This window comes from Centropristis striata, chromosome 14 (assembly GCF_030273125.1).
Source record: "Centropristis striata isolate RG_2023a ecotype Rhode Island chromosome 14, C.striata_1.0, whole genome shotgun sequence".
NCBI classification, from domain to species: Eukaryota; Metazoa; Chordata; class Actinopteri; order Perciformes; family Serranidae; genus Centropristis; species Centropristis striata.
This window is the reverse complement of record NC_081530.1, coordinates 29,367,467-29,394,429: the sequence shown is the minus strand read 5'-3', so window position 1 is coordinate 29,394,429 and position 26,963 is coordinate 29,367,467. Positions and strand designations below refer to the sequence as shown.

Here is a 26,963-nt window from a genome sequence, read left to right as displayed (position 1 = left end):
ATCATATAAGTTATGATTCTGATAAGTCGGAAGCCATCATTATCGATCCATCAAGCTGTTGACAGCCCCTTTTATATTGGCACAGAGATTTTCTTGGGAAAAACTTGCAATTAAAGTAAGACGAAACCTAGAATATGGTCAATATGCTAAATTGTTACATGGATAGCCAGTAGTGATGTCTATGATGTAATTTCCTGATGTTAAAGTTCATCTGCATTATTCTGTAATGGACCCAGTGTTTGTTCTTAAAGTGTACTGAAGGAACATATCACTGGACACATGTGCACCAACCACTGATCTTAGACAAAGTAAAGTAGGAACATATATACTGCCATTGGCTGTAAAAACAAAAGGGAAATTACACATTTTTAATAACTTAATTAAAAAAAAGTACAGATGGCAGCGTAATCTTTAAATATCAGATTTTCTGCTGGTATTTTGGGACTTCTGGTTGTTTATAAGCTTGCACTGTTTGCTCATACAGGACAGTAACAGTTGGTGCAGAAACTGATCCACTTAATAGCTTTCAATGCTGTCATTCTATTAGACTTTCGAGTAACTATTTATGTTGGACAATATATTGTCCCAGAAATATTGTGACAAACTATATCATTGTAAGTTTAAGACCATTTCATGCAACTGGTATAATGATAATATAATGAGATTAGAATACAAGAAAATCCTCTTAAAAAGCATTAAACGTATCATTCTTAAGAATATTCACACATGAATGGATTTTTTTTTTTAATCCAAAAAGAAAAACAACTGACCAGAAATAATAGAGAAATGTGTCTTAGTATTTTTTTTTTCTATTAATTCGGCTTAGGCGCTGAGTCTAGGTCTTACACAACAGTCAGTAAAACCTGCTGTTTGTCGGGCAGCATGTTGTCTAGGTAGGAGCTGTGCAAGTTGCTGTTTTGTAGGCCAGAGACAGGGCTTTGAATTTGATACGGGCATCAACTGGAAAATAGTGGAGAGATGCGAGTAATGGAGTGAAATGTGCTGTTTTGCGCTGTTTGAAGACCAGACATGCTGTCATGTTCTGCATCATCTGCAGGACCTGTTCCAGGACTTGTGTTGCATGCTCGGTCAAGGTGGGTCTAATCTTCCTAATATTGTTTAGGGAGAAAGGACACAATCGGGCTGTTGTGCCCACACGAACCCTAAAGGTCAGTTGGTCATCAATGATGAAACCCAAGTTTTGAGCAGAACTTGTGGGCACAAGTGGCATTGATCCGAGCTGAATATTGATTGCCTTATATGTTGCAGGATAGGCCGGGATGACAAGAAGCTCAGTCTAAGAGTGATCCCTCTTGAAGCCAGCCTGATTTGGATCGTACAGATTGTTTTCAGAAAGGAACTTGGAGACTTGTCTAAACACTGTGCGCTCCAGTATTTTTGATAGTACAGGTAGGAGTGAAACCAGTCTGTAGTTTTCCACCTGGGCCAGGTTCAGTGTAGGTTTTTTAAACAGGGGAGTGACCTCTGCTTGCTTTAAGGTGGTGGGGAACACGCCTGTTGTAAATGAAGAGCTCCAGTGATTCATTTATACTTGAATGTTATCGTTACAAATTTTATCAACATTATTACACCATTATTACACCGCCTGTCGCCCTTTGAACCAAGTCACAATTTATTTATGAGAGGTCACTTTAGATCCATGAAGCTATTTTCATTTACTTTTATTTTGGCAGTGAAATTTTCAGCATTCTTAATACCACAGTGCTACAATAGTATGTTACCATGGAGCCAGTTACACTTATTTTTGCAGACAAAAGAGTTCTGTGACTCTAAGGTGTCATCTTCAGGTGGCCTAAAGCTTAACAAATGTTGTCTTTTATAATTGTACTCATTTGGCCGATGATGGATGGACCAAAACTTCAAAACCTATGCAAATGACAAATCAATCAGATTGCCTCTGTAGTGTCCTATATTGTATGTCTTTGAAGGTATCACAAGTAAAAGAGCATGTGAGGCCAGAAGGCATTCATCCCAAACATCTTCATCAAACATGTTATAATGGTTCTCTTCTTATTATGTAATTTCTTTCAGTATTATTTCCGTTACCAAATATATATGGGTCCAAATTACCTTCACTAAATTATGTAAGTAACAGTGTAAAGTGGTGGGCTTGAAGATATGAGTATGTTTGAACATGTGCAAAAGCCATAGACAATATAGTCATCATCAAACAATTGATTTTATTCATGAGTGGAGTTATAGTTGAGAAAGTACATACACTCACACATTTGTATCTTTATACTGTAGCGATACAAATACAGTTGAACTGAACTGAATGCAGTCACAATGCAGAACTACACAGCAACTGGTGGAAAGTCACTGAGTTGAATCTGACAAAAACTGCTTGTTTGCTAATAACACATTCTGCGAGATGCACAAACAAACGGTAATGCATTAGAACACTTCAGGTCATTCCATCTCAAATATGTGCCATGGTTTTTGTGAACACAGTGTTCACCTCCGGCATTGTTTGGCTGTCCTGCATCCCAGAGGAAATACTTGACTGCAGACCCATCAGACCACATCCATCCTCCTTCTTTCTGGGTGTCGCTGAGTCCAATCCAGGTCATCCCCTGAGCAGGGTCAGAGTTCTTGATCAGGGCGTTGACGAAAGTGTTTTCATCCAGACTGTGGATAGACACCAGGTTGGCTCCCTCTGACACACAGTACAGTTCTGCATCAGCCCAGGTCAGATGTGTGGAGATGTACTTGTAGCAGCGGCCGTTGAAGGTTTCCCAGAACATGGGACAGAAGCCACGCTGAAGCATCACTTGCTGGTCGTCTGAAGGAGGCTCAGCACCCAGAGCCAGACCAAACAAGAAGAGGAACAAGAGCATGTTGGTGTCAGAGTCTCTGTAGAAGTCTGTGAAATGATCAGCACTGGTGGATGTTGTCAGGAATCTTCCTAAACATCCAACGTTGCATGGCCACTTTTATATGCTCCAGAGAGGGTGTGTGCAGGTTTTATTCCTCTGTTGGTGTCATATCATTGGTCAACTGAACTTGGCAGTTACACAGAATCTGAACATGATCCAAAACAAGACCTCAAGGTCATCATAATTTAACTATAATTTTTTTACACAAACAACTTGCCTCAACCAACACTACAAGAAACAGAGTTTCTGTGAGAAAAAATGTATCCACATCAGCATCATATTAAGTACTACAAAGTGGTTTGAATACGTTTTCAATTTTGATTATTTGGGGAATCAGCCTGGGCTGCTGTAACGACGTCCACAGAACTGACCACTGACAGCTGCTCATTAGATGGTTTCTGTTAACAAGTGGGTCTTTAGTGAGCCAGTTGCACTTTGGAAAAACTCACAATTAATTTATGAGAGGTCATTATAGATCCATAAGCTGTTGTCATTTATTTTATTTTAACATTGTGATTTTCTGATTTTCTCTAAAATGAAGATAAGGAATTATCAAACTAGATATAAATCATCAACATTCATCATGAGTTGTTGATCTCTATCTCTATCACGACGTCTACTTCTGTTCCGTAGAAATGCCAGGAACCTTTCAATCCAATGTGTCCTTCACCCTCAGGTCATGGGGGAAATGATTTATTAGAAACCATCATATAAATAATGATTCTGATTACTGGGAAGCCATCATATAAATTATGAGTCTGATTTATCAGTAGCCATCATATAAGTTATGATTGTGATAAGTCGGAAGCCATCATTATCGATCCATCAAGCTGTTGACAGCCCCTTTTATATTGCCACAGAGATTTTCTTAGGAAAAACTTGCAATTAAAGTAAAATGAAACCTAGCACATTGTCAATGTGCAAAATTGTTACATGGATAGTAAGTAGTGATGTCTATGATGTCATTTCCTGATGTTAAAGTTCATCTGCATTATTCTGTAATGGACCCAGTATTATTTGTTCTTAAAGTGTACTGAAGGAACATATCACTGGACACATGTGCACCAACCACTGATCTTAGACAAAGTAATATATTAACACATATACTGCCATTGGCTTTAAAAATAAAAGGGACATTACACATTTTTAACTTTTTAAAAAAAAAGTACAGATGGCAGCATAATCCTCAATTTTCAGGGTTTCTGCTGGCAGAGTCTGCACAGCCTACCACTGCTGCCAGCACACTTGGCATTAGCACCTTAGCCACTACTAGCGGTGCAGCCACCAGACCAAAGCAGCAATCAATCACATCAATCTTTTGCAGCCATTGCACCGTACGAGCAACATTCCAATAGAAGAAATTAGGCTCACAATTTGTTAATTTTGGGTCTTGCATACCTTCAAAAACACTCAGGACTGCAAAGTAGTTTACTGTGTTATTTTATATTTTTCTACATTTTGTTGTACTGTTGTACTTTGTTATTTACCTCGTTTGTTAATAAAATATTGAACTAATCTCTAGTTTCTTTAGTTGTTAGTACAGATGCTTTAAAACAGGTAAAACAATATAAAAAATCATGATAAAAATCGAGTTCAGACAATATGAAAAAATATTTTGTCATAATTTTTTTTGCCATATCGCCGAGCCCTACATGGAGACTTGTTTAAACACTGTGTGCTCCAGTATTTTTAAAAAGACAGGTAGGAGTGAAACCAGTCTGTAGTTTTCAACCTGGACCAGGTTCAGTGTAGGTTTCTTAAACAGGGGAGTGACCTCTGCTTGCCTTAAGGCGGTGGGGAACACGCCTGATGTAAATGAAGAGCTCCAGTGATTAATTTATACTAGATATGATTGTTGCAAATTTTATCAGCATTATCACACCTTCAAACAAAATAGGCCTAAGCTATAACAGAGATAGGAAAGAAAGACAGAAAAGAGACTTTAAACACTGTCTGTACTTGACTTCATAATATAGGTTAAATATGTATTGTCATGTTTTTATTCTATAGAAAAATCAGCAACCTTTCAATCCAGTGAGCCTGTCACCCTTTGGACCAAGTCACAATTTATTTATGATAGGACGCTATAGATCCATGAAGCTGTTGTCATTTACTTTTATTTTGGCAGTGAGATTTTCAGCATTCTTGATACCACAGTGCTACAGCAGTACGTTTTCCATGGAGCAAGTTACACTTTTTTTGCAGACAGAAGAGTTACGTGACTCTCTAAAATTATACTAATCTGGCTGATGATACATGGACCATAACTTCAAAATCTATGCATATGACACTATCATCAGTTTGCCACTGTAGTATCTTATATTGTATCTCTTTTAAAGTATTACAAATAAAAGACTATGCAAGGCCAGAATGCATTCTTCCAAAACATCTTCATCAACTATGTTATGATGGTTCTCTTCTTATTGCATTATGTCTTTCAGTATTATTTCCGTTTCAGAGCTGTAAGCTATTCTGAAAATATGACATAAAACCTTTTTAATTGTAAAATGAATTATAAATATCTCAATGGGTCCAAATACACTTTACTAAGTTATGCATGTAACAATGTAAAGTGGTGGGGTTGAAAATATGAGTATAACTGAACTTGTGTTAAAGCAATAACAATATAGTCATCATCAAACAATTTCATTTTATTCATGAGTGGAGTTATATTTGAGAAAGTACATACACTCACACATTTGTATCTTTATACTGTACAGATTGTAAAACACTCTGATGCAAATTTGTGATTTTGGGCGATACAAATACAGTTGAACTGAACTGAATGCAGTCACAATGCAGAACTACACAGCAACAGGTGGAAAGTCACTGGGTTGAATCTGACAAAAATTGCTTGTTTGTTAAAAACACATTCTGCGAGATGCACAAACAAACGGTAATGCATTAGAACACTTAAGGTCATTCCATCTCAAATATGTGCCATGGTTTTTGTGAACACAGTGTTCACCTCCGGCATTGTTTGGTTGTCCTGCATCCCAGAGGAAATACTTGACTGCAGACCCATCAGACCACATCCATCCTCCTTCTTTCTGGGTGTCGCTGAGTCCAATCCAGGTCATCCCCTGAGCAGGGTCAGAGTTCTTGATCACGGCGTTGACGAAAGTGTTTTCATCCAGACTGTGGATAGACACCAGGTTGGCTCCCTCTGACACACAGTACAGTTCTGCATCAGCCCAGGTCAGATGTGTGGAGATGTACTTGTAGCAGCGGCCGTTGAAGCTGTGCCAGAACAAAGGACAGTTGCCACGCTGAAGCGTCACTTGCTGGTCTTCTGAAGGAGGCTCAGCACCCAGAGCCAGACCAAACAAGAAGAGGAACAAGAGCATGTTGGTGTCAGAGTCTCTGTAGAAGTCTTTGAAATGATCAGCACTGGTGGATGTTGTCAGGAATCTTGCTAAAAACTGTTCAAAGGCCACTTTTATATGCTCCAGAGAGGGTGTGTGCAGGTTTTATTCCTCTGTTGGTGTCATATCATTGGTCAACTGAACTTGGCACACACTTTCAGTTTCACGTAACCACAGAGAATCTGAAAATGAGCCAAAGCAAGACCACAAGGTCACCCGCATTTGTCACACAACTTTTTAACGCAAAGAACTCACCTTTTGGGGAATCAGCCTGGGCTTTCTGCAAGTCCACAGAACTGACCACTGACAGCTGCTCATTAGATGGTTTCTGTTTACAAGTGGGTCTTCATCACAACTCCACACTACATCTGTGCTTCATGAGTCCAATGAGAAACATGCAGCCTTTCAATCTGGTGAGCCTGTCGCCCTTTGAACCAACTCACAATTAGTTCATGAGAGGTCTCTGGTCGATAAAGCTGTTATCATTCACTTGATTTTGGCACTGTGATTTTCATCGGATTCCATTAATAAAATAAAAACATTACCATCATTAAACAATCCCCTTTATTCACGAGTAGTATCATTGTTTACATTGAAATGTTACTTTTATCTAAATCTGTGCATTTTTTTCTTGTTCAAGTTAGAGTCCATCTTTAAAGGTGGGTGTCTTACGGCACATTGTAAAGTTATTATTACCTATTGGAACAAAAAGAGCACAGTCCACTGATAAATGTGCGTGCAGAGTGTGTGGATGAAGATTAACCAGGACTCTAAAATGAAGACAAGGAATTAACATACAAGATATAAAATTTCAACATTTATCATTAGTTGTTGATCTCTATCTCTATCACGTCGTCTACTTCTGTTCCATAGAGATGCCAGGAACCTTTCAATACAATGTGTCCTTCACCCTCTGGAGCAAGCCACTCAGGTCATCTATCAGAAACCATCATAAAATAATGATTCTGATAAATCGGAAGCCATCATATAAATTATGAGTCTGATTTATCAGAAGCCATCATATAAATTATGATTCTGGTAAATTAGAAGCCATCATATAATTCCCTGATGTTAAAGTTCATCTGGATTATTCCGTAGTGGACCCAGTACTATTTGTTCTGGTGGTTCACAGGCTTGCACTGTTTTTTTGAAACAGGATAGTAACAGTCGATACAGAACCTGCAGCACTTAATATCTTCCAATGCTCAGTCTTTCTATCAGACTTTCTATTAACTATTTTTGTTAGAAGATATATTGTCCCTGACAGTATTCTGTTGAGTGATATCGTTGCAATTTTAAGACCAATTTATGCCACTGACATAATGATAAAATAGTTACAATTACAATAACATTTTCAGCATTTTTTATTTCTGTTCATGCGGCTTAGAAAACATTTTCTGGCACTGCAACTAGGTCTTACAATAGTCAGTAAATAGTCAGTATACCTGCTGTTTTGTCAGGCATCATGTTGTCAAACGAAAAAGAAATTATAGAAAAATATTAAGTAAACAAACCAGCATGTAAACACAACGGGCAATATCAAGGTTAGCCAAAATCATCATGGTTTATATCACAGGCTACGTCCATATTGTAGTGATCATGATAGGCCTATCTATATCAACATATTCACTGAACATCAACATATGTAGCTGAAGTTGTTGTAGGAAAGGTGTCAATACTGAGCAATCATAAGTCATGCTACTGACTGACAAACAGGAAATAAAGGACAATGTGTTGGGGACAGACTAGAAATAGAGCACAATTCCTGTCACCGTTGTTGTCTGCTCTGAGTAAGTCTGCAGCCTACTTGAAGGCTGCAACTTGTCATGATGTATTCAGAGCTGAAACTTCTGTTAACTCCAGGTTGGACAGAGAATGCGAACAATAAAGCGTGCAGTCTAAGTATTTTTTCGAACCTGGTCTCACAGGAATCCGTGAAATAGCCACGGATTCGCTTAACTCAAAATCCGTGGAATAGCCACGGAATAACTCAAATTTCCGTGAAACTGACACGGATTTCGCTACAATGCAGGTTAATGACCGTCATATCCCGTGGCTATTGGTTTGTTCCAAGTCACGTGACTTTCAAGGTTCCGGCGGTCAGAACAAAAAACATGGCGGACAGTTCTCTCATTCATTAGTGAAAAAGTCAATATTTTGACTTAGTTTCTGCATAAAAATGGATTTTGATCACATTTCTAGCGAGAAATGTATGTTTTATTTTCTAAATATTCACTCAGTGAATGTACATAATCACTTTGTATGTTGGAGTAGCCACGGGATATGACTGTCATTAACTTGCATTGTAGCGAAATCCGTGTCAGTTTCACGGAAATTTGAGTGATTCCGTGGCTATTCCACGGATTTTGAGTTAAGCAAATCCGTGGCTATTTCACGGATTCCTGTGAGACCAGGTTGATTTTTTCTCTGCAAATGAGAATTTTCACAAATGCTTGTTGACCAACAATGCTCTTTGACAGTTCAATCCCTGACAATTTGCAGGAAGCTAAAAACAACAACAACAAAAAAGCCAAATTGTTAATTCAAGATAAAGTAAGGTTTGGTTTGTATGAAATTATTTGTGTCTTATATCCATGTGCACCTCATCATGTTTCTTGGCATCTACTTGCAATTTAAGGACTTTGCACATTTGTTTTGAAAGAATGGAAAAACTCTTTACAGTCCAATGGTGTAAATCACTCGCTCACTAAGTCAGCGATACTGACCTTTGTTTTCATAGGATTCACCTCACTTTGCTGCAATCCAGTCAAAAAAAAGCCAAGTTACAGGAGTACATTTTTAAGGATTTAAGTTAAATAGTAGGCTCAGAAACTGAGATGGCTTGTTTAACAAATGAAAGCAACTTCAGGAAGAGCAACTGAGAAGGGATTCCTCTCCCAGGCCAGACAGACATGGAATAGCCTAGATGTTGTGTATACAGCGTAGACCAACAGAAAAAACATTACACCATAGACAACTAGAAAATTTCCTCTGGGGAAATTTTGAAAGGGCCACGGGGGCTACTGCCGGTGTGTGTGTGTGTGTGTGTGTGTGTGTGTGTGTGTGAGTAATTAAAATCACATAAAGTTACTGTGTGTGTGTGCATGCGTGTGTGTGTGTGCACGCGCACGCGCGTTTGAAGCATGTGTGAGGAGTGTGAGCGATTACGCGCGTGTGTGTGTGTGTGTATCTGTAACTGTAATCACATCAAAGATCAAAGGCAATCAGATCAAAGCAATCAACAGAATTAACCGACACCTGTTACTGTTCGGAAAGAGTGACAGCAGCCAGAGGTGGACTGGAATTTCTGGCCTCGAACAGAAAGCATTTTTGGCAAAACCATAATACTTATCATTGATTCGACTTCACTTTGAGCGTCCTGAGTTCTTCCTGAACGTCTACATATGTTTTTTTTTTCAGAAAAATGAAAAAATAGCTTTGTTAGAGCGATCTAAAAAAACTGTTCCATCTTCCTTTTTCAAATATCTCCTTGCGTTTTTAATATGGGAGCCAATGAGGCAGTTGGTGGTTTTGGTGGCGAATCTGTGCGTCGTACGCCCAAACTATAACTCTGACAGCTTTACCAGAGGATTGTGAGTGAGAAGACAAATTTTCCTACGTTTCTATGTATAAATTATTTCTGTAGAGTGAAATTTGCGGCCTGGAGCACAGTTATGAAATTTATTTTTTGACAGTTTTACCTCTCCCTCTAGACTCTGAGCGATGACATCACACACTCTGACACGAACATTCCGTGCAATACACACCCATATAATACACACCCACCTATAATCTCAGAATTTCTCCAAAAATGATCATGGTCATTGAACAGGGATTGATAAAAAACTATATGACCTATCGAAACGCAAAGTAATACACCAATACACAAGACTTGTGTCTACTGTTTAAAGTTTAAATGGAGTCTCTAGGTGAAATTATGCCGGAGAAGTAGACGTCTGAAAATCTTCAATTAATGTTCTTTTTTGCTCATTTTCTTTCGGCCGTCCCATTCATTTCAATGCAAAATTTTGGGCAGTTTTTCGTCTTACGTCGCGAAAAATTCGTATTCCGTAGAGAAAAGTAATAGCACACCGATCCCGATCAAACTGCACGTCTTGATATATAATTTGTCGCAGGACGAAATTGCGTCCGCAAGAGGAATTAGAAGAAATCCACAGTATAACAGTAGTGCTCGGGGCTATTGCTGTATGGGACCAGTGCTCGGTGCGATTGCCCCGATAATTAGGATGACAAAAGTATAGATAGATTGTAAAAAAGGAGAATGCCATGAAACTCAAGTGTCTCCAAATAGAAATCACTCAAGCTGGAGACCTGAAACAGTGACCGACTACACAGAACAAACACGAGCACACCAGTCACACAGATAGGACAATGAAACCAGTGATCTGAGGGAGAGAGAGAGAGAGAGAGAGAGAGAGAGAGAGAGAGAGAGAGAGAGAGAGAGAGAAAGAAAGAAAGAAAGAAAGAAAGAAAGAGAGAGAGAGAGAGAGAGAGAGAAAGAGAGAGAGAGAGAGAGAGAGAAGGAGAGAGGTCAGAGGGGTGCTTGTGAGGCTCAAACACAGTTAGATAGATGCAGCGGCTTTCAGAAGAGGCTGTTTGTACATGCTACCTTTTACAACCATGGAGTATGAACCATAGAGTATAAAATATGGATGTAGTGTCAATGACATTAGCCTTAGCTTTCCTGACTCCCAGTTAATCCAAAAAAGGGGAAAAGAGGTGGAGCAGGTGAGAGCTGAGGCGGGCTGAATGAAGCAGTGAGCCACCGGAGAGCCGCATGTCACTCAAAGCTGCCATGCCCTGAATTATGCATAACTTTAAGATATAATATAAATTAAACAATGTTAATATGCAAGTCTGTCACAGTTGTCATGAATGGGGAGTGAGAGACTAGGGTTGCTATAATTCTGGGAATTTTCAAAGCTGAAAACTTTTACATGGGAATTAGAGGGAATCCACTAAAATAAACAGGGAATTTACAAAATTGAAGGATGGCCCTTAACAGGGAACTTAAATATAGTTGGGGAAAATATACAAGTCCACTTGAATATCTATGGACAAATATTTCAATTTGTACACAACTACACAGTATCTGAACAAGAGCCCAAAATGACCACAAGCTCACCTGGAGATGTCACATAAAACCTATAATTTATTCATTTCAGTCAAATGGTGACATAGTAAAACGCTGCATTAGAAAAGACATGTGGCTTCAGCTGTCAGTACTAACTTTCCTGTTGGTTTCCTTTCCCATTACAGCATCATGACACTAACTTGCTCTCTGCTGCCCTCAAGTGGCCACAAAACATCACAACACTTTTACATTCCAGCATTGCAGCTTCAAATCACAAACTTCTTTTTTAACTGAAGAGCATTTGATTTTGTATATATAAAAAAGGAAGACTAACATAAAAACCATGGAATCAAACAACTTCAAAGAAGGAAGTTTAATGAACTCCACTTAAATAACTATATGTTGCAGTTAAATACGCATATTCCGCATGTTCCACAGAAATGCCAGGAACTTTCAATCCAAGCCAAAGGCCTTTGTACTAAAATTAACTTTCCATTAGAACATCCCTAAAAACACTTTAAAACCTCTGTGTAATAGTAAGGTTTTTATAGGGCTACTGAGGCCACGCCCCCTACATGTGCTGTGCATTCCTCCAGATGATTTCTAGACCCCTGGACCAAACTTTTGAGCCCAGAACACATGACTAGTAGAAGTAACTTTTTATGATATTATGGGCTAAAGAGCTTTGCTGTTTGGTATTAATGTTTAACTTGCAAATACCACATGAAAATGTATTCATACAGTAAATAGCTAGCTGATAAGTTAGATACTAAATAAGCTATAGCTAGCATTTTTTTTATTATTTCATTGACCATTTATGAGGCTGTCTTATCATGTTGCAAACTGCCTCAAATGTGATGCTGTTTTTTTCTGCCTCCTGCAAGATGTTTTTCTGTAGAGGCTTACTATTTATACATCTGTTCATGCCATTGCATTAGTATTTTTATACTGTTTTCTATTGTTTACTTATTCTACAGAAAAATGCCATGTGCACCATCCGATGGAATATTTCCCAAATTCCCCAGCTTAACTTCCCATGGAAAATTTCTGGAAATTAACTGGAAATTTTCCATCTCTTTGAAACTTATGATGGACCAATACTGTTTTTTTCTGTTTTTGTTTTTTTACCAGGCTGTAAACATGCTTACTTTATAATTCACTCAAACCAATGTTTGTGTCCCATGTGAAACAAGTAGTCAACATTGAATTAATTCAACATGTAAATGATGCTACACATCACTATTTTACTTGCATAACTACGTCCTGTTGTGTACGGTAACTTACTAAGTAAGTGACTTGATCATATCACAAACAAAATCTTTTGATGGGAGTCCAGGACTTGTGTAAAATAAATAACAATGTTATAATCATATAATAAACAATTTGCTTTTATTTGAGAGTTTATTCACAAATTAAGACTGTACATACACTCACACATCTGTATCTTTAAGGAGGCTTAGCACATTATTACAGAGCAACAGGCAGACTGCCACTGATCTGAATGTGACGAACATCAGTTGCTATGTACAATTCGGCTTATACGCACAAACAAAAGTATTAGTATGAGAGCACGGCAAGTCATTCCATTTTAAAGCTGCCCCAAAGTTTTTGTGTCCGCAGTGTTCATTTCCTCCAGCATTGTCTGGCTGTCCTGCATTCCACAGGAGAAAGTTGACCACAGACCCATCAGACCACATCCACCTGCCTTCTTTGTGGATGTCACTGAGTCCGATCCAGGTGCGTCCCTCAACAGGATCAAAGTTCTTGATCAGGGATTTGACGAAATTGTTTTCATCCCTACTGTGGATAGACACCAGGTTGGCTCTCTGTGACACACAGTGGAGCTCTGCATCAGCCCAGCTCATTCGTGTGGCGACGTACTTGTAGCAGCGGCCGTTGAAGCTGTACCAGAACATGGGACAGTTAGCACGCTGAAGCTTCACTTGCTGGTCTTCTGAAGGAGGCTCAGCACCCAGAGCCAGCCCAAACAAGAAGAGGAACAAGAGCATGTTGATGTCAGAGTCTCTGTAGAAGTCTTTGAAATGATCAGCACTGGTGGATGTTTTCAGGAATCTTTTAGAAAAGAACAGTTGAAAGGCCACCTTTATATGCTCCAGAGAGGGTGTGTGCAGGTTTTTTCCCTCTGTTGGTGTCATATCATTGGCCACAACAACTTCACTTGTACACAACTACATAGTATCTGAACATGTGACCACCAGATCAAATAAAACCTATAATTTATTAATTTCAGTCACATGTTTACATAGTAAAACTAGAAAAAAATGTTTTAATGTACCTGGTGTGGTAGGACAGCAGCTCAGGATGATTAATGTTAGCAAACTTTGGTTAAATATATTTGTATGACAAACAGCCAGTTTGCAGACATGACTCTTCTCGAGGTCTGCTACTGTTCAGTTTAGCTTTTTAGTGAAATGCGAAACAGCATTATCCAATAACTGCCTTTCGAAACTGCAGTGGCTGTTGTTCAGCACAAGTTACATAAAGCGCTTTGAAAGGGCAAATCCACCCATTCTTATAATCTAATTTGTTTATGTCATTTTTTAAACAAAAAAAACCTGCCTAAAAAGCACGTCCTTTAGTCTTTGTGGCTGAGCTGCTGTATAGGTGTACACTTAACTAAGTCCATTTGTATCGAAGACGGTGTTGTGACAACAAGGGATTAGAGCTTGTCCTGAGTATTTTAATGCAGAGACAAGGACTCAGCTGCTAATAAGTTTCTTTCTAAAGCTGTGTCTTCATCACAGCACATCTATGCTGCAGGACTTAATGTGACATTTGTCTCAGAAAACATTTTTAGGTTCATATTATGTACAGTACAGTGTACAAGTAAGTAAGTAAGTATTATCAGCAATTGGAACAAAAACATCAAAGTCCAAGAGGAACGTGTGTGAGGAGTGGCTAGATAGAAATGAGGGCAACAAGGAACAAGGAAATGACAAGTCTTCCCTTTTATCAGTTTAACAGTTGTTAAACCCTCGCACGTTCAAGAGAGCTGTCCATATAATTTTATTTCTATTGCACGATAAAAGGGTGAATTATTATTATCTATTGGAACGAAAATAACACAGTCCAATGATAAACATGTGCGAGGACTGTTTGGATAAAAATTAACCAGGACAGAAAACAAGGAAATGATAAACAAGAAATAAACCATGTTTATCAACAGTTGTTGAACTCTGGCATGATCTCTATCTCTATCACAACATCTACCGCTGACATCTGCTCCGTAGAAACAGCCAACCAATACTTCCGCAGCAATCTCTAGTGGCCGTACTAAATATGACTGGAGCAAAAGGAGTAGGATGACATATAAGGTATAGAGAAGAAGAAAGTACATGGAGGTCTCAAACACCACAATCCAGTAGTCAGACATTACTTTTAGGGTATTGGTCTTTAGCGTGCTATTTGTTGGGTACATGTGTGTCTTATAGAGGATTTACACTGAGAGGCTACAGGCCAAGATCACAACTTGAAGGACAACAGAAACATCTGTAGATATCTTCTATCATACAGGATTTACACCACATGATTGTAGCTATACTTTCCTTAGCCAATGGCAACAGTTTAGCATACAATGTGTAACTCAAGCTATACTGCTCCACATCCTCCAGTAAAGTTTAATGACTGGGATTAATTTGATCACACACACACACACACACACACACACACACACACACACACACACACACACACAACAGCAATCAATGAATAATGCTCTGCATTGGTGGACCTATAGCAAATAATATTTTTCATGTAATCTGTATATCCTATTATACAGGATTAACATCATATCACAGATCCTGGCACAGAGACGCAGAGATGCAACAGCCAAATGTTTTCTAACAACAACCCATGTTAACTACTTCTCAACGTATAAACAAGAGATAAGAATAAATAAATATTTTTTTATTGAATTATGATAAGTGTTTCCATTATATTACATCAGAAGCTGCTTGAGAACTCTATGAAATGTTAGTTGCCACATGACTCCACTAAACTCTCTGTCCACTTAACAGTGACAGGACGCCAATCACTCACAAAGTCATGCCAACCATGTAAACAACAGCCAGTACAGCATTTTCTCGAAAACAGCGTAAGGGGCACTCAATTGGATGAATTTGCCGTTTTATCAGATTACTCTTGGAGCAAGAAAGCTAGCTAGCACACACCTAAGTTAGCTGCTGCTATAAAACTATTTGAGAATAGCACCGGCCTACCTTCTGTCACGGTCTTCTCTCTGCCCTTTCTCTTTGAAAAACTGCTCCACCACATCAGTAAAATCCACATTTCAAGCGTTGTTGATTCATCCTTGTTCCCAGTTCAGTTTCAATCCTTGCCGCTATCCAAAATCTCCCGGTCACCTGACCTCTCGTCACCATGGACACAGCCAGCAACCAATCAGATTGCTTTTCTTATTTTAACGCTGCATTCATTGGTTCATATTTCAAGACGTACTCCTATGCCAGTCGGCAACCTTTACTAAGAAAAGCCATTGGCCAAAAAAAGAGAAAAATGTTGGAATGGAGCCACAAACCTTATTTTGAGTCTTACAATTAAGACAAAACAACATTACTAATAGGTAACAATGAGCATTTATTTATATGATTTTGTCAGAATGCAACCAGGACCCATGTGAAAATGAGAGGCTGGGCACTGAAAAAAATAACTCAGGAGATTTGGAGTCCAAAGCTAGCCTAGTGAGGGAAACTCAAAACTAGACTTGAAATTGGCAAAATTTGAAATTTAAGTGTCGGGGTGCAGACTTTGATTTTAGTTAACTTAAATGTGAAAACATCTTTTATGCTGTTTCTAAAGTACACATTTTTACAATTGAAGAATACAAATTGCTTTGGGCCTTCAACAATGATAAATTAAAAGTAAAATGTAAAGAAATTACTATTTTGTTTCATATAATTTGTTTGTCACAGCCACAGGGAACAGACGGCCTGAAGCGTGATCTGTCACAGATAGGTAGCCAATGTAGAGAAGCTAAAATTATGTGATATATGCTCAAATGTTCTAGGTCCCACCTGCAGTAATCTGCACCATTTTCAGAAATAATTTAAATACAACAAAACATTACAGTAATCATGTCTTAAGATGGCACAGATATGATTGATTTCTGCATCAGCCATGGAAAGAAAACACCTGATTTTATCTAGTTGCGCTGATGGAAAAAGGCAGTCTGGGTGTTTTCTTTAATTTGATTGTGTGCTGTTGAATGATCAAACTGGTGTGTGTGTGTGTGTGTGTGTGTGTGTGTGTGTGTGTGTGTGTGTCAAACATGGATACTAAACAACATCTCAATTGTATCGAAATTATAGGAGCAAAAAATGATGTGCCATCCAGACAGTCATTCCAAAAATGCTTTGAAGCAAAAAGCAGAGGGCCTAAGACAGAGTCCTGAGGTACTCCATGTTTCCCATCTGAACATTTTGATGCAGTTATTACTACAGGAAACACAATGTTCTTTCAGACAGGTAAGACTTTAACAATGCAGGAGCCAGGCAAGAGATGGCAGACCTCTTTTCCAGATAAAGGTCAAAATAGGGATATCCTATGTTAACTTTAGTCAGTAAGTGACTTTACTTAATAAGTTAAAGTGTAAAGTGGCAGGCTTGATGAGAAACAAAAGGTTTAGACAAAAAAAGTATTCTGAACTTGTGTACAAGACAAAACATTATTATTATCAAACAATCCATGAGTAAAGTTTTATATGAGAAAATACATTATTTTATACATTTTTATTTCAATGTATGCTGAATGCACAACTACATAGGCGTGAAGTCAGTGAGTAAAATCATACATAACTTTCCTAATTGCTATGGACAAATTGTCTGAGATGCACAAACAAAGGTGAATGTATTAAAACACTGATGGTCATTCCATTTATTATGTGTATCAAGGTTTTACGTAAAAACAGTGTTCAGTTCCTCCATGATTGTCTGGCTGTCCTGCATCCCAGAATACAAAGTCGACTGCAGACCCATCAGACCACACCCACCTTCCTTCCTTCTGGGTTTTGCTGAGTCCAATCCAGCTCCTTCCATTAACAGGATCGAAGCTCTTAATCTGGGATTTGACGATTTGACATCCAGACTGTGTAGCAGCTACCGTTGAAGCTGTGCCAGAACATGGAACAGTTGGCCCGCTGAAGCGTCACTTGCTGGTCGTCTGAAGGAGGCACAGCACCCAGAGCCAGACCAATATCATTGGTCAGATTCACTTGGCAAACATTTTCATTTGTACACATTACACTGCAAAAAAGCCAACTTGTATTTTTTGGCCTAAAACAGTGATTTAATTTGGTAAAACTTGGAAATATAAATTACTGACATTTAGGGCAATAATGTAAGTTAGCACAACAAATGAAGCCAGTTGTCTGCTCAAAAACAAGTTTGTGAGTTGTTGTTACTTATATCTTTAAGTTGGGGTTCAAAACAAGGGACAATAGTTCTGCTAACTCTTATTTCTTTGTTGTGAAATTCAGTCATTAGCGAAAGCTAGCGGCTAACCGATGCTAGCGGATAACTGATGCTAGCGGCGCTGCTTGTTACAGCTACAAGAGTAGCCATTAGCGTATCAATGCTAACTCAAAATTGTGGTCACAACATTAGCTGACATTTCATAGCGGCGTTACAATCGTGCCAGAGAAATTCAGAGTTGAGCAAACTCAAAAACAAAACTTAAAATATTTAGTTTAATTGTCCAACTTAAAATGTTACCGAAGTTTGTTGCCTTGAAATTTTGAGTTCACCCAACTTTTCTTTTTTTTGCAGTGTATCTGAACATGAGCCCAAAAATTACCTCAGGCTCATCTGGAGATGTCACATAAAACTTATAATTTATTTATTTATTCACCTCTTTTCAAACCTATCAGAAACCAAAACCTCTTTTTTTCTTCTTCTTTTCTTACCAGGCTGTAAACATGTTTACTTTATAATTCAAGCCATATTTATGTTTATTGTTAGGCTGGGACCTCTAGTGGTCGTAGTACTCATGACAGGAGCAAAGGACAGAGTATACAGTATGTGTACGCAGGAATTTCCCCCAGGACCCCACTGTTTGTGTCCCATGTGAAACAAATAGTCAACACTGAATTTATTTAACATAATTAATTGTAAATAACACTACACGTCACTATTTTACTTGCATAACTACGTCCTGTTGTTTATGGTAACTTTACTAAGTTAAGTAAGTGACTTGATCATATGACAAACAAAATTTTTTGATGGGAGTCCAAAACTTGAGTTTATTCACAAGTAGAAATTGTACATACGCTCACACATTTGCATCTTTAAGGAGGTAGAAAGCCACTGATTTGAATGTGACAAACCTCTCTGTTGCTAAGGACAATTCAGGTTATATGCACAAATAAAGGTAAATATATTAGAGCATGGGCCGTCATTCCATTTTAAACCCCTCTTGAAGTTTTTGTGTCCGCAGTGTTCAATTCCTGCAGCATTGTCTGGCCGTCGTTCATCCCACAGGAGAAAGTCGACCACAGACCCATCAGACCACATCCAGCTGCCTTCTTTGTGGATGTCACTGAATCCGATCCAGGTGTGTCCCGGAAAACGTTCAAAGTTCTTGATCAGGGATTCGACGAAATTGTTTTCTTCCAGACTGTGGATAGACACCAGGTTGGCTCTCTGTGACACACAGTGGAGCTCTGCATCAGCCCAGGTCATTCGTGTGGCGACAAACTTGTAGCAGCTGCCGTTGAAGCTGTTCCATGACGTGGAGCAGTTAGCCTGCTGTAGCATCACTTGCTGGTCGTCTGAAGGAGGCTCAGCACCCAGAGCCACACCAAACAAGAAGAGGAACAAGAGCATGTTGGTGTCAGAGTCTCTGTCCAAGGCTTTTGAGTGTGTGATCTGTGTTGTTGGACAGTTGAAAGGCCTCTTTCTTTTATATGCTTCAGAGAGGGTGTCTGCACTGTTGGTGGGATATCAATGGTCAGATTCACTTGGCAAACATTTTTCATTTGTACACAACTACACAAATACAATCATGCCTATGTGTTCCATAGAAATGTCAGGAACCTTTCAATCCAATATGCCCTTCGTACTAAGTACTACTTAGGGATCTATTGGGATCAGTTTTGATCCGTGCTGTTGATGCAATATCTTCTATGATAGCTTGTATTACAAGAATGAAATCTATTCTGTAAAAGACTTATAACAACAGACCATTTTTGTGAGTTTATTTGTGAGACTTATGCTGTATTTATTATTACTGGCATTTGTATCTCAATGCAGGCTTAATGCACAACTACAGAGCAACATGTGTAAAGTCAGTGATTTGAATCAGACATAACCTTGTTCATTAAGGACAAACTCTGCGAGATGCACAAACAAAAGGGAATGTATTAGAGCACTGATGGTCATTCCATGTATTATTTGTGTCAAGGTTGTTGTGAACACAGTGTTCACCTCCAGCATTGTTTGGCTCTCCTGGATTCCAAAAGAAAACTTGGACTGCAGACCCATCAGACCACATCCATCCTCCTTCTTTCTGGGTGTTGATTTATCAGCAGGGTTAAAGTTCTTGAGGGTGTCTGCACTGTTGGTGTGATATCATTGGTCGGATTCACTTGGCAAACATTTTATTTGTACACAACTACACAGTATCTAAATACAAGCCCAAAAATGACCACAAGCTCACCTAGAGATGTCACATAAAACCTATAATTTATTTATTTCAGTCAAATGTTGACATAGTAAAACGCTGCATTAGAAAAGACATGTGGCTTCAGCTCTCAGAAGGTTGAGGGGACACAAGGGGAGACGTATTGCTTTGTGGTTGACTTTTTTTTTTTTTCATTTACAACTGATAAATAATAACAACATACCAAACATAGGCATATATATTTACACATCAACAATATTACAGTAGTACAAAGCCTTCAATGTGTCCTCCCTTGCATTGTGAACTTTGTGTTTTTTGTTTTTAACATGCAAACAGGTTTTAAACAACAGCTTAAAAAAAGGTAACTTTACACAGTCATGACAACAGCCGATAAAACACTAACTACACTTTCCTGTTGGTTTCCTGTCCATTACAGCATTTGCCCCCTGAGGAAAGAGACGAGCGTCATCACACTAACTTGCTCTCTGCTGCCCTCAAGTGGCCACAAAACATAACAACACTTTTACATTCCAGCATTGCAGCTTTAAATCACAAACTTTCTTCTTAACTGAAGAGCATTTGGTTTTTATTTAGAAAAGAAGACTAACATAAAAACAATGTAATCAAACAACTTGAAAGAAAGAGGTTTAATGCACTCTTCTTCAATAACTATATGTTGCAGTTAAGAAATGCCAAGAACCTTTGAATCCAATGTGCCCTTCGGCCTTTGTACTAAGTACTACTTTTTTGGGGGGGACTTTCCATTGGAACATAACAAAAAACACTTTAAAACCACTGTGCAATAGTAGGGTTTTTTCATGGATCAGGTTAAATAGTACACATTTTTATTGTGAAGAAAACTATTTTTTCAGTAGTGCAGATTTATGTGAGTCTGAGGTGTCTCCCTTAGACAGCAGCATTTGCACAAATATGGTGCTTTAAAAATGAACTAAGCTGGTTGGTGAGACATCAGACACAACTCAGAAAGTAATGCCAGCATGACTAAGATTTACACTTACACAAAAGGGATCTACTGGGATCAGTTTTGATCTGTGCTGTTGATGCAATATATTTTATGATATCTTATATTACAAGTATGTAAGCTATTCTAAATATATGAAATGCAAATTTGTGTAAAATTGTAAAATACTTTTTTTATTTTTTTATTTCTTGCTATAGGTCAAGAAGGGTCATATTCTGTGCTATCTTTTGAAGTTTAGTTTAACACAGGACAGTGGAAGGTGGTGATTCAAAGATATTTTTGTGGAAATGTAAGTAACTTTAACTTGTGTAAAAGACTTATCATACAAACAAACCCTTTTTTGTGAGTTTATTCGTGAGACTTATGCTGTATACATTATTTGTACAAACATTTGTGTCTCCTCATGCAGGCTTAGTGCACAACTACATGTATAAAGTCAGTGAGTTGAATCAGACATAACCTTGTTTTTTAAGGACAAATTCTGCGAGATGCACAAACAAAAGGGAATGTATTAGAGCACTGATGGTCATTCCATGTATTATTTGTGTCAAGGTTGTTGTGAACACAGTGTTCACCTCCTCCAGCATTGTTTGGCTCTCCTGGATTCCAAAAGAAAATTTTGACTGCAGACCCATCAGACCACATCCATCCTCCTTCTTTCTGGGTGTCGCTGAGTCCAATCCAGGTCAATTTATCAGCAGGGTTAAAGTTCCTGATCAGGGCGTTGATGAAAAACACTGTTGTTTTTTTTTGTTTTTTTGTTTTTTTTACCAGGCTGTAAACATGCTTACTTTATAATTTACTCAAACCAATGTTTGTGTCCAATGTGAAACAAATAGTCAACATTTAATTTAATTCAACATAACTTACTAAGTAAGTGACTTGATCATATCACAAACAAAATCTTTTGATGGGAGTCCAAGACTTGTGTAAAATAAATAACAATGTTATAATCATATCATAAACAATTTGCTTTTATTTGTGAGTTTATACACAAGTGAAGACGGTACATACACTCACACATCTGTATCTTTAAGGAGGCTTAGCACATTATTACAGAGCAACAGGCAGACTGCCACTGATCTGAATGTGACGAACATCAGCTGCTATGTACAATTCGGCTTATATGCACAAACAAAAGTATATATATTAGAGCATGGCACGTCATTCCATTTTAAAGCTGCCCCATAGTTTTTGTGTCCGCAGTGTTCATTTCCTCCTTTATTGTCTGGCTGTCCTGCATTCCACAGGAGAAAGTTGACCACAGACCCATCAGACCACATCCACCTGCCTTCTTTGTGGAGGTCACTGAGTCCAATCCAGGTATATCCCTCAACAGGATCAAAGTTCTTGATCAGGGATTTGACGAAATTGTTTTCTTCCAGACTGTGGATAGACACCAGGTTGGCTCCCTCTGACACACAGTGGAGCTCTGCATCAGCCCAGCTCATTCGTGCGGCGACGTACTTGTAGCAGCTGCTGTTGAAGCTGTTCCAGAACATGGGACAGTTAGCCTGCTGTAGATTCACTTGCTGGTCGTCTGAAGGAGGCTCAGCACCCAGAGCCAGACCAAACAAGAAGAGGAACAAGAGCATGTTGATGTCAGAGTCTCTGTCCAAGGCTTTTGAGTGCGTGATCTGCGTTGTTGGACAGTTGAAAGGCTGCTTTTCTTTTATATGCTTCAGAGAGGGTGTCTGCACTGTTGGTGGGATATCATTGGTCAGATTCACTTGGCAAACATTTTTCATTTGTACACAACTACACAAATACAAGCCCAAAAATGACCACAAGCTCACCTAGAGATGTCACATAAAACCTATAATTTATTTATTTCAGTCAAATGTTGACATAGTAAAACGCTGCATTAGAAAAGACATGTGGCTTCAGCTGTCAGAAGGTTGAGGGGACACAAGGGGAGACGTATTGCTTTGTGGTTGACTTTTTTTTCATTTACAACTGATAAATAATAACAACATACCAAACATAGGCATATATATTTACACATCAACAATATTACAGTAGTACAAAGCCTTCAATGTGTCCTCCCTTGCATTGTGAACTTTGTGTTTTTTGTTTTTAACATGCAAACAGGTTTTAAACAACAGCTTAAAAAAAGGTAACTTTACACAGTCATGACAACAGCCGATAAAACACTAACTACACTTTCCTGTTGGTTTCCTGTCCATTACAGCATTTGCCCCCTGAGGAAAGAGACGAGCGTCATCACACTAACTTGCTCTCTGCTGCCCTCAAGTGGCCACAAAACATAACAACACTTTTACATTCCAGCATTGCAGCTTTAAATCACAAACTTTCTTCTTAACTGAAGAGCATTTGGTTTTTATTTAAAAAAGAAGACTAACATAAAAACAATGTAATCAAACAACTTGAAAGAAAGAGGTTTAATGCACTCTTCTTCAATAACTATATGTTGCAGTTAAGAAATGCCAAGAACCTTTGAATCCAATGTGCCCTTCGGCCTTTGTACTAAGTACTACTTTTTTTGGGGGGACTTTCCATTGGAACATAACAAAAAACACTTTAAAACCACTGTGCAATAGTAGGGTTTTTTTCATGGATCAGGTTAAATAGTACACATTTTTATTGTGAAGAAAACCATTTTTTCAGTAGTGCAGATTTATGTGAGTCTGAGGTGTCTCCCTTAGACAGCAGCATTTGCACAAACATGGTGCTTTAAAAATGAACTAAGCTGGTTGGTGAGACATCAGACACAACTCAGAAAGTAATGCCAGCATGATTAAGATTTACACTTACACAAAAGGGATCTACTGGGATCAGTTTTGATCTGTGCTGTTGATGCAATATATTTTATGATATCTTATATTACAAGTATGTAAGCTATTGTAAATATATGAAATGCAAATTTGTGTAAACGTGTAAAATACTTTATTTATTTATTTATTTATTGCCGTAGGTCAAGAAGGGTCATATTCTGTGCTATCTTTTGAAGTTTACAGTAGTTTAACACAGGACAGTGTAAGGTGGTGATTCAAAGATATTTTTATGGAAATGTAAGTCATTTTAACTTAAAAAGACTTATACAAACAAACCCTTTTTTGTGAGTTTATTCGTGAGACTTATGCTGTATACATTATTTGTACATACATTTGTATCTCCTCATGCAGGCTTAGTGCACAACTACATGTATAAAGTCAGTGAGTTGAATCAGACATAACCTTGTTTTTTAAGGACAAATTCTGCGAGATGCACAAACAAAAGGGAATGTATTAGAGCACTGATGGTCATTCGATGTATTATTTGTGTCACGGTTGTTGTGAACACAGTGTTCACCTCCAGCATTGTTTGGCTCTCCTGGATTCCAAAAGAAAACTTTGACTGCAGACCCATCAGACCACATCCATCCTCCTTCTTTCTGGGTGTCGCTGAGTCCAATCCAGGTCAATTTATCAGCAGGGTCAAAGTTCCTGATCAGGGCGTTGATGAAATTGTATTCCTCAAGACTGTTGATAGACACCAGGTTGGCTCCCTCTGACACACAGTGGAGCTCTGCATCAGCCCAGGTCATTTGTGTGGAGACGTACTTGTAGCAGCGGCCGTAGAAGTCATACCAGGACGTGGGACAGTGTCCACGCTGTAGGTTCACTTGCTGGTCGTCTGAAGGAGACACAGCACCCAGAGCCAGACCAAACAAGAAGAGGAACAAGAGCATGTTGGTGTTTCTGTCTGTCACAGAAGTTGAAATAATGTGCACAACTGTATGTTATCGAGAGCTTGAAGAGCGGTTGAAACGCCACTTTCTTTTATGTGATTCAGAGAGGGTGTCTGCACTGTTGGTGTGATGTCATTGGTCAACTGAACTTGGCAAACACTTTCAGTTGTACACAACTACACAGAACCTAACCACGAGCAAAAACGGGACCACAAGGTCATCCGGAGATGTCACATAAAAATGTATCATTTATTCATTACAGTCAAATGTTGACACAATAAAACTTGAAAATAAAAACAACCAGTGTGTAAATATAGCTGTATAACAACCAGTCAGTTTGCAGGCTTTATGACTCTTCACGTGTGTTGCTGTTAGCAATGAGCTATTCAGTAATTTAGTTCTATGTTAAATGCCAGAATGAAGTAGCCTGGCTCTTAACAAATATTGTGCTTTAAAATGATACTGATCTGATCTTGTTGGTGATACATTGATTACAACTACTAAAGCAATGCATGTATGATCCAGCGGTCAAAAGGGATCTACTGGGACCAGTTTTCACTGTGTTGCTAATGCAATATCTTCTTCTGTTTAAATATTTTAAAACATGTGTATAAGACATACTACTTTGTCATACATGTTGAGTTTTTATATGAGTTTATTTATGTGATTCATTCTGCACACTCATACATTTGTGTCTTTATGCAGTCTGATACACAGTAACAGGTGGGAAGTCAGTGAGTAGAATCAGATATAAACTTCTTGTTTGCTAAGGACAAACTGAGCGAGATCCACAAACAAACGGTAATGCATTAGAACACGGATAGTCATTCCATTTCAAATCTGTGCCAATGTTGATGTGTCCACAGTGTTCAGTGGCTCCAGCATTGTCCGGCTGTCCTGCATCCCACAAGACAAATTTGACTGCAGACCCATCAGACCACATCCATCCTCCTTCTTTCTGGGTGTCGCTGAGTCCAATCCAGGTAAATCCCTGAGCATGATCAAAGTTCTTGACCAGGGATTTGATGAAATTATGTTCATCCAGAGTGTGGATAGACACCAGGTTTGTCCCCTCAGACACACAGTGGAGCTCTGCATCAGCCCAGGTCATTCTTGTGGTGATGTACTTGTAGCAGCGGCCGTAAAAGTTGTACCAGGACGTGGGACAGTTTCCACGCTGTAGATTCACCTGCTGGTCATCTGAAGTAGACACAGCACCCAGAGCCAGACCAAACAAGAAGAGGAACAAGAGCATGTTGGTGTCAGAGTCTCTGTCCAAGGCTTTTCAATATGTGATCTGCGTTGTTGGAGAGTTGAAAGCCTGCTTTCTTTTGTATGCTTCAGAGAGGGTGTCTGCACTGTTGGTGTGACATCATTGGTCGGATTCACTTGGCAAACATTTTTATTTGTACATAACTACACACTATCTGAACATGAGCCCAAAATTGACCTCAAGCTCACCTAGAGATGTCAAATAAAAAACCTAGAATTTATTAATTTCAGTCAAATGTTGACATAGTAAAATGCTGCATTAGAAAAGACATGAAAGACAAGAAGACTAACATAAAAACAACAGAATCAAACAAATTCAAAGAAGAAGTTTGATGCACTCTTCTTCAATAACTATATGTTGCAGTTAAACATGCCTATGTGTTCCATAGAAATGTCAGGAACCTTTCAATCCAATGTGCCCTTCGTACTAAGTACTACTTAGGGATCTATTGGGATCAGTTTTGATCCGTGCTGTTGATGCAATATCTTCTATGATAGCTTGTATTACAAGAATGAAATCTATTCTGTAAAAGACTTATAACAACAGACCATTTTTGTGAGTTTATTTGTGAGACTTATGCTGTATTTATTATTACTGGCATTTGTATCTCAATGCAGGCTTAATGCACAACTACAGAGCAACATGTGTAAAGTCAGTGAGTTGAATCAGACATAACCTTGTTCATTAAGGACAAACTCTGCGAGATGCACAAACAAAAGGTGATGTATTAGAGCACTGATGGTCATTCCATGTATTATTTGTGTCAAGGTTGTTGTGAACACAGTGTTCACCTCCAGCATTGTTTGGCTCTCCTGGATTCCAAAAGAAAACTTTGACTGCAGACCCATCAGACCACATCCATCCTCCTTCTTTCTGGGTGTTGATTTATCAGCAGGGTTAAAGTTCTTGAGGGTGTCTGCACTGTTGGTGTGTTATCATTGGTCGGATTCACTTGGCAAACATTTTATTTGTACACAACTACACAGTATCTAAATACAAGCCCAAAAA

At 38.6% G+C, this 26,963-nt stretch overlaps 7 protein-coding genes across 7 annotated transcripts; all 7 read right to left on the bottom strand.

Annotated features, from left to right (window-relative positions):
• Positions 1–2,256: 2,256 nt before the first annotated feature.
• LOC131984998 (lactose-binding lectin l-2-like) lies at positions 2,257–2,858 on the bottom strand. Its single transcript, XM_059349997.1, has one exon. The coding sequence runs from the start codon at positions 2,856–2,858 to the stop codon at positions 2,373–2,375; it is 486 nt and encodes a 161-aa protein (XP_059205980.1). The 3' UTR covers positions 2,257–2,372.
• A 2,789-nt stretch (positions 2,859–5,647) lies between these two features.
• LOC131984995 (lactose-binding lectin l-2-like) lies at positions 5,648–6,244 on the bottom strand. Its single transcript, XM_059349994.1, has one exon. The coding sequence runs from the start codon at positions 6,242–6,244 to the stop codon at positions 5,759–5,761; it is 486 nt and encodes a 161-aa protein (XP_059205977.1). The 3' UTR covers positions 5,648–5,758.
• A 6,364-nt stretch (positions 6,245–12,608) lies between these two features.
• On the bottom strand, positions 12,609–13,545 carry LOC131984987 (galactose-specific lectin nattectin-like). Its single transcript, XM_059349985.1, has one exon. It carries the CDS (start codon positions 13,511–13,513, stop codon positions 12,878–12,880), a length of 636 nt encoding a protein of 211 aa, XP_059205968.1. The 5' UTR covers positions 13,514–13,545; the 3' UTR covers positions 12,609–12,877.
• Positions 13,546–18,594: 5,049 nt separating this feature from the next.
• LOC131984331 (galactose-specific lectin nattectin-like) lies at positions 18,595–19,403 on the bottom strand. Its single transcript, XM_059349189.1, has one exon. The coding sequence runs from the start codon at positions 19,211–19,213 to the stop codon at positions 18,725–18,727; it is 489 nt and encodes a 162-aa protein (XP_059205172.1). The 5' UTR covers positions 19,214–19,403; the 3' UTR covers positions 18,595–18,724.
• Positions 19,404–21,567: 2,164 nt separating this feature from the next.
• On the bottom strand, positions 21,568–22,754 carry LOC131984329 (lactose-binding lectin l-2-like). Its single transcript, XM_059349188.1, has one exon. The coding sequence runs from the start codon at positions 22,737–22,739 to the stop codon at positions 22,098–22,100; it is 642 nt and encodes a 213-aa protein (XP_059205171.1). The 5' UTR covers positions 22,740–22,754; the 3' UTR covers positions 21,568–22,097.
• Positions 22,755–23,033: 279 nt separating this feature from the next.
• LOC131984333 (lactose-binding lectin l-2-like) lies at positions 23,034–24,855 on the bottom strand. The gene has a single exon (XM_059349191.1). The coding sequence runs from the start codon at positions 24,680–24,682 to the stop codon at positions 24,197–24,199; it is 486 nt and encodes a 161-aa protein (XP_059205174.1). The 5' UTR covers positions 24,683–24,855; the 3' UTR covers positions 23,034–24,196.
• Positions 24,856–24,902: 47 nt separating this feature from the next.
• On the bottom strand, positions 24,903–26,803 carry LOC131984332 (lactose-binding lectin l-2-like). The gene has a single exon (XM_059349190.1). It carries the CDS (start codon positions 25,935–25,937, stop codon positions 25,449–25,451), a length of 489 nt encoding a protein of 162 aa, XP_059205173.1. The 5' UTR covers positions 25,938–26,803; the 3' UTR covers positions 24,903–25,448.
• Positions 26,804–26,963: the final 160 nt, after the last annotated feature.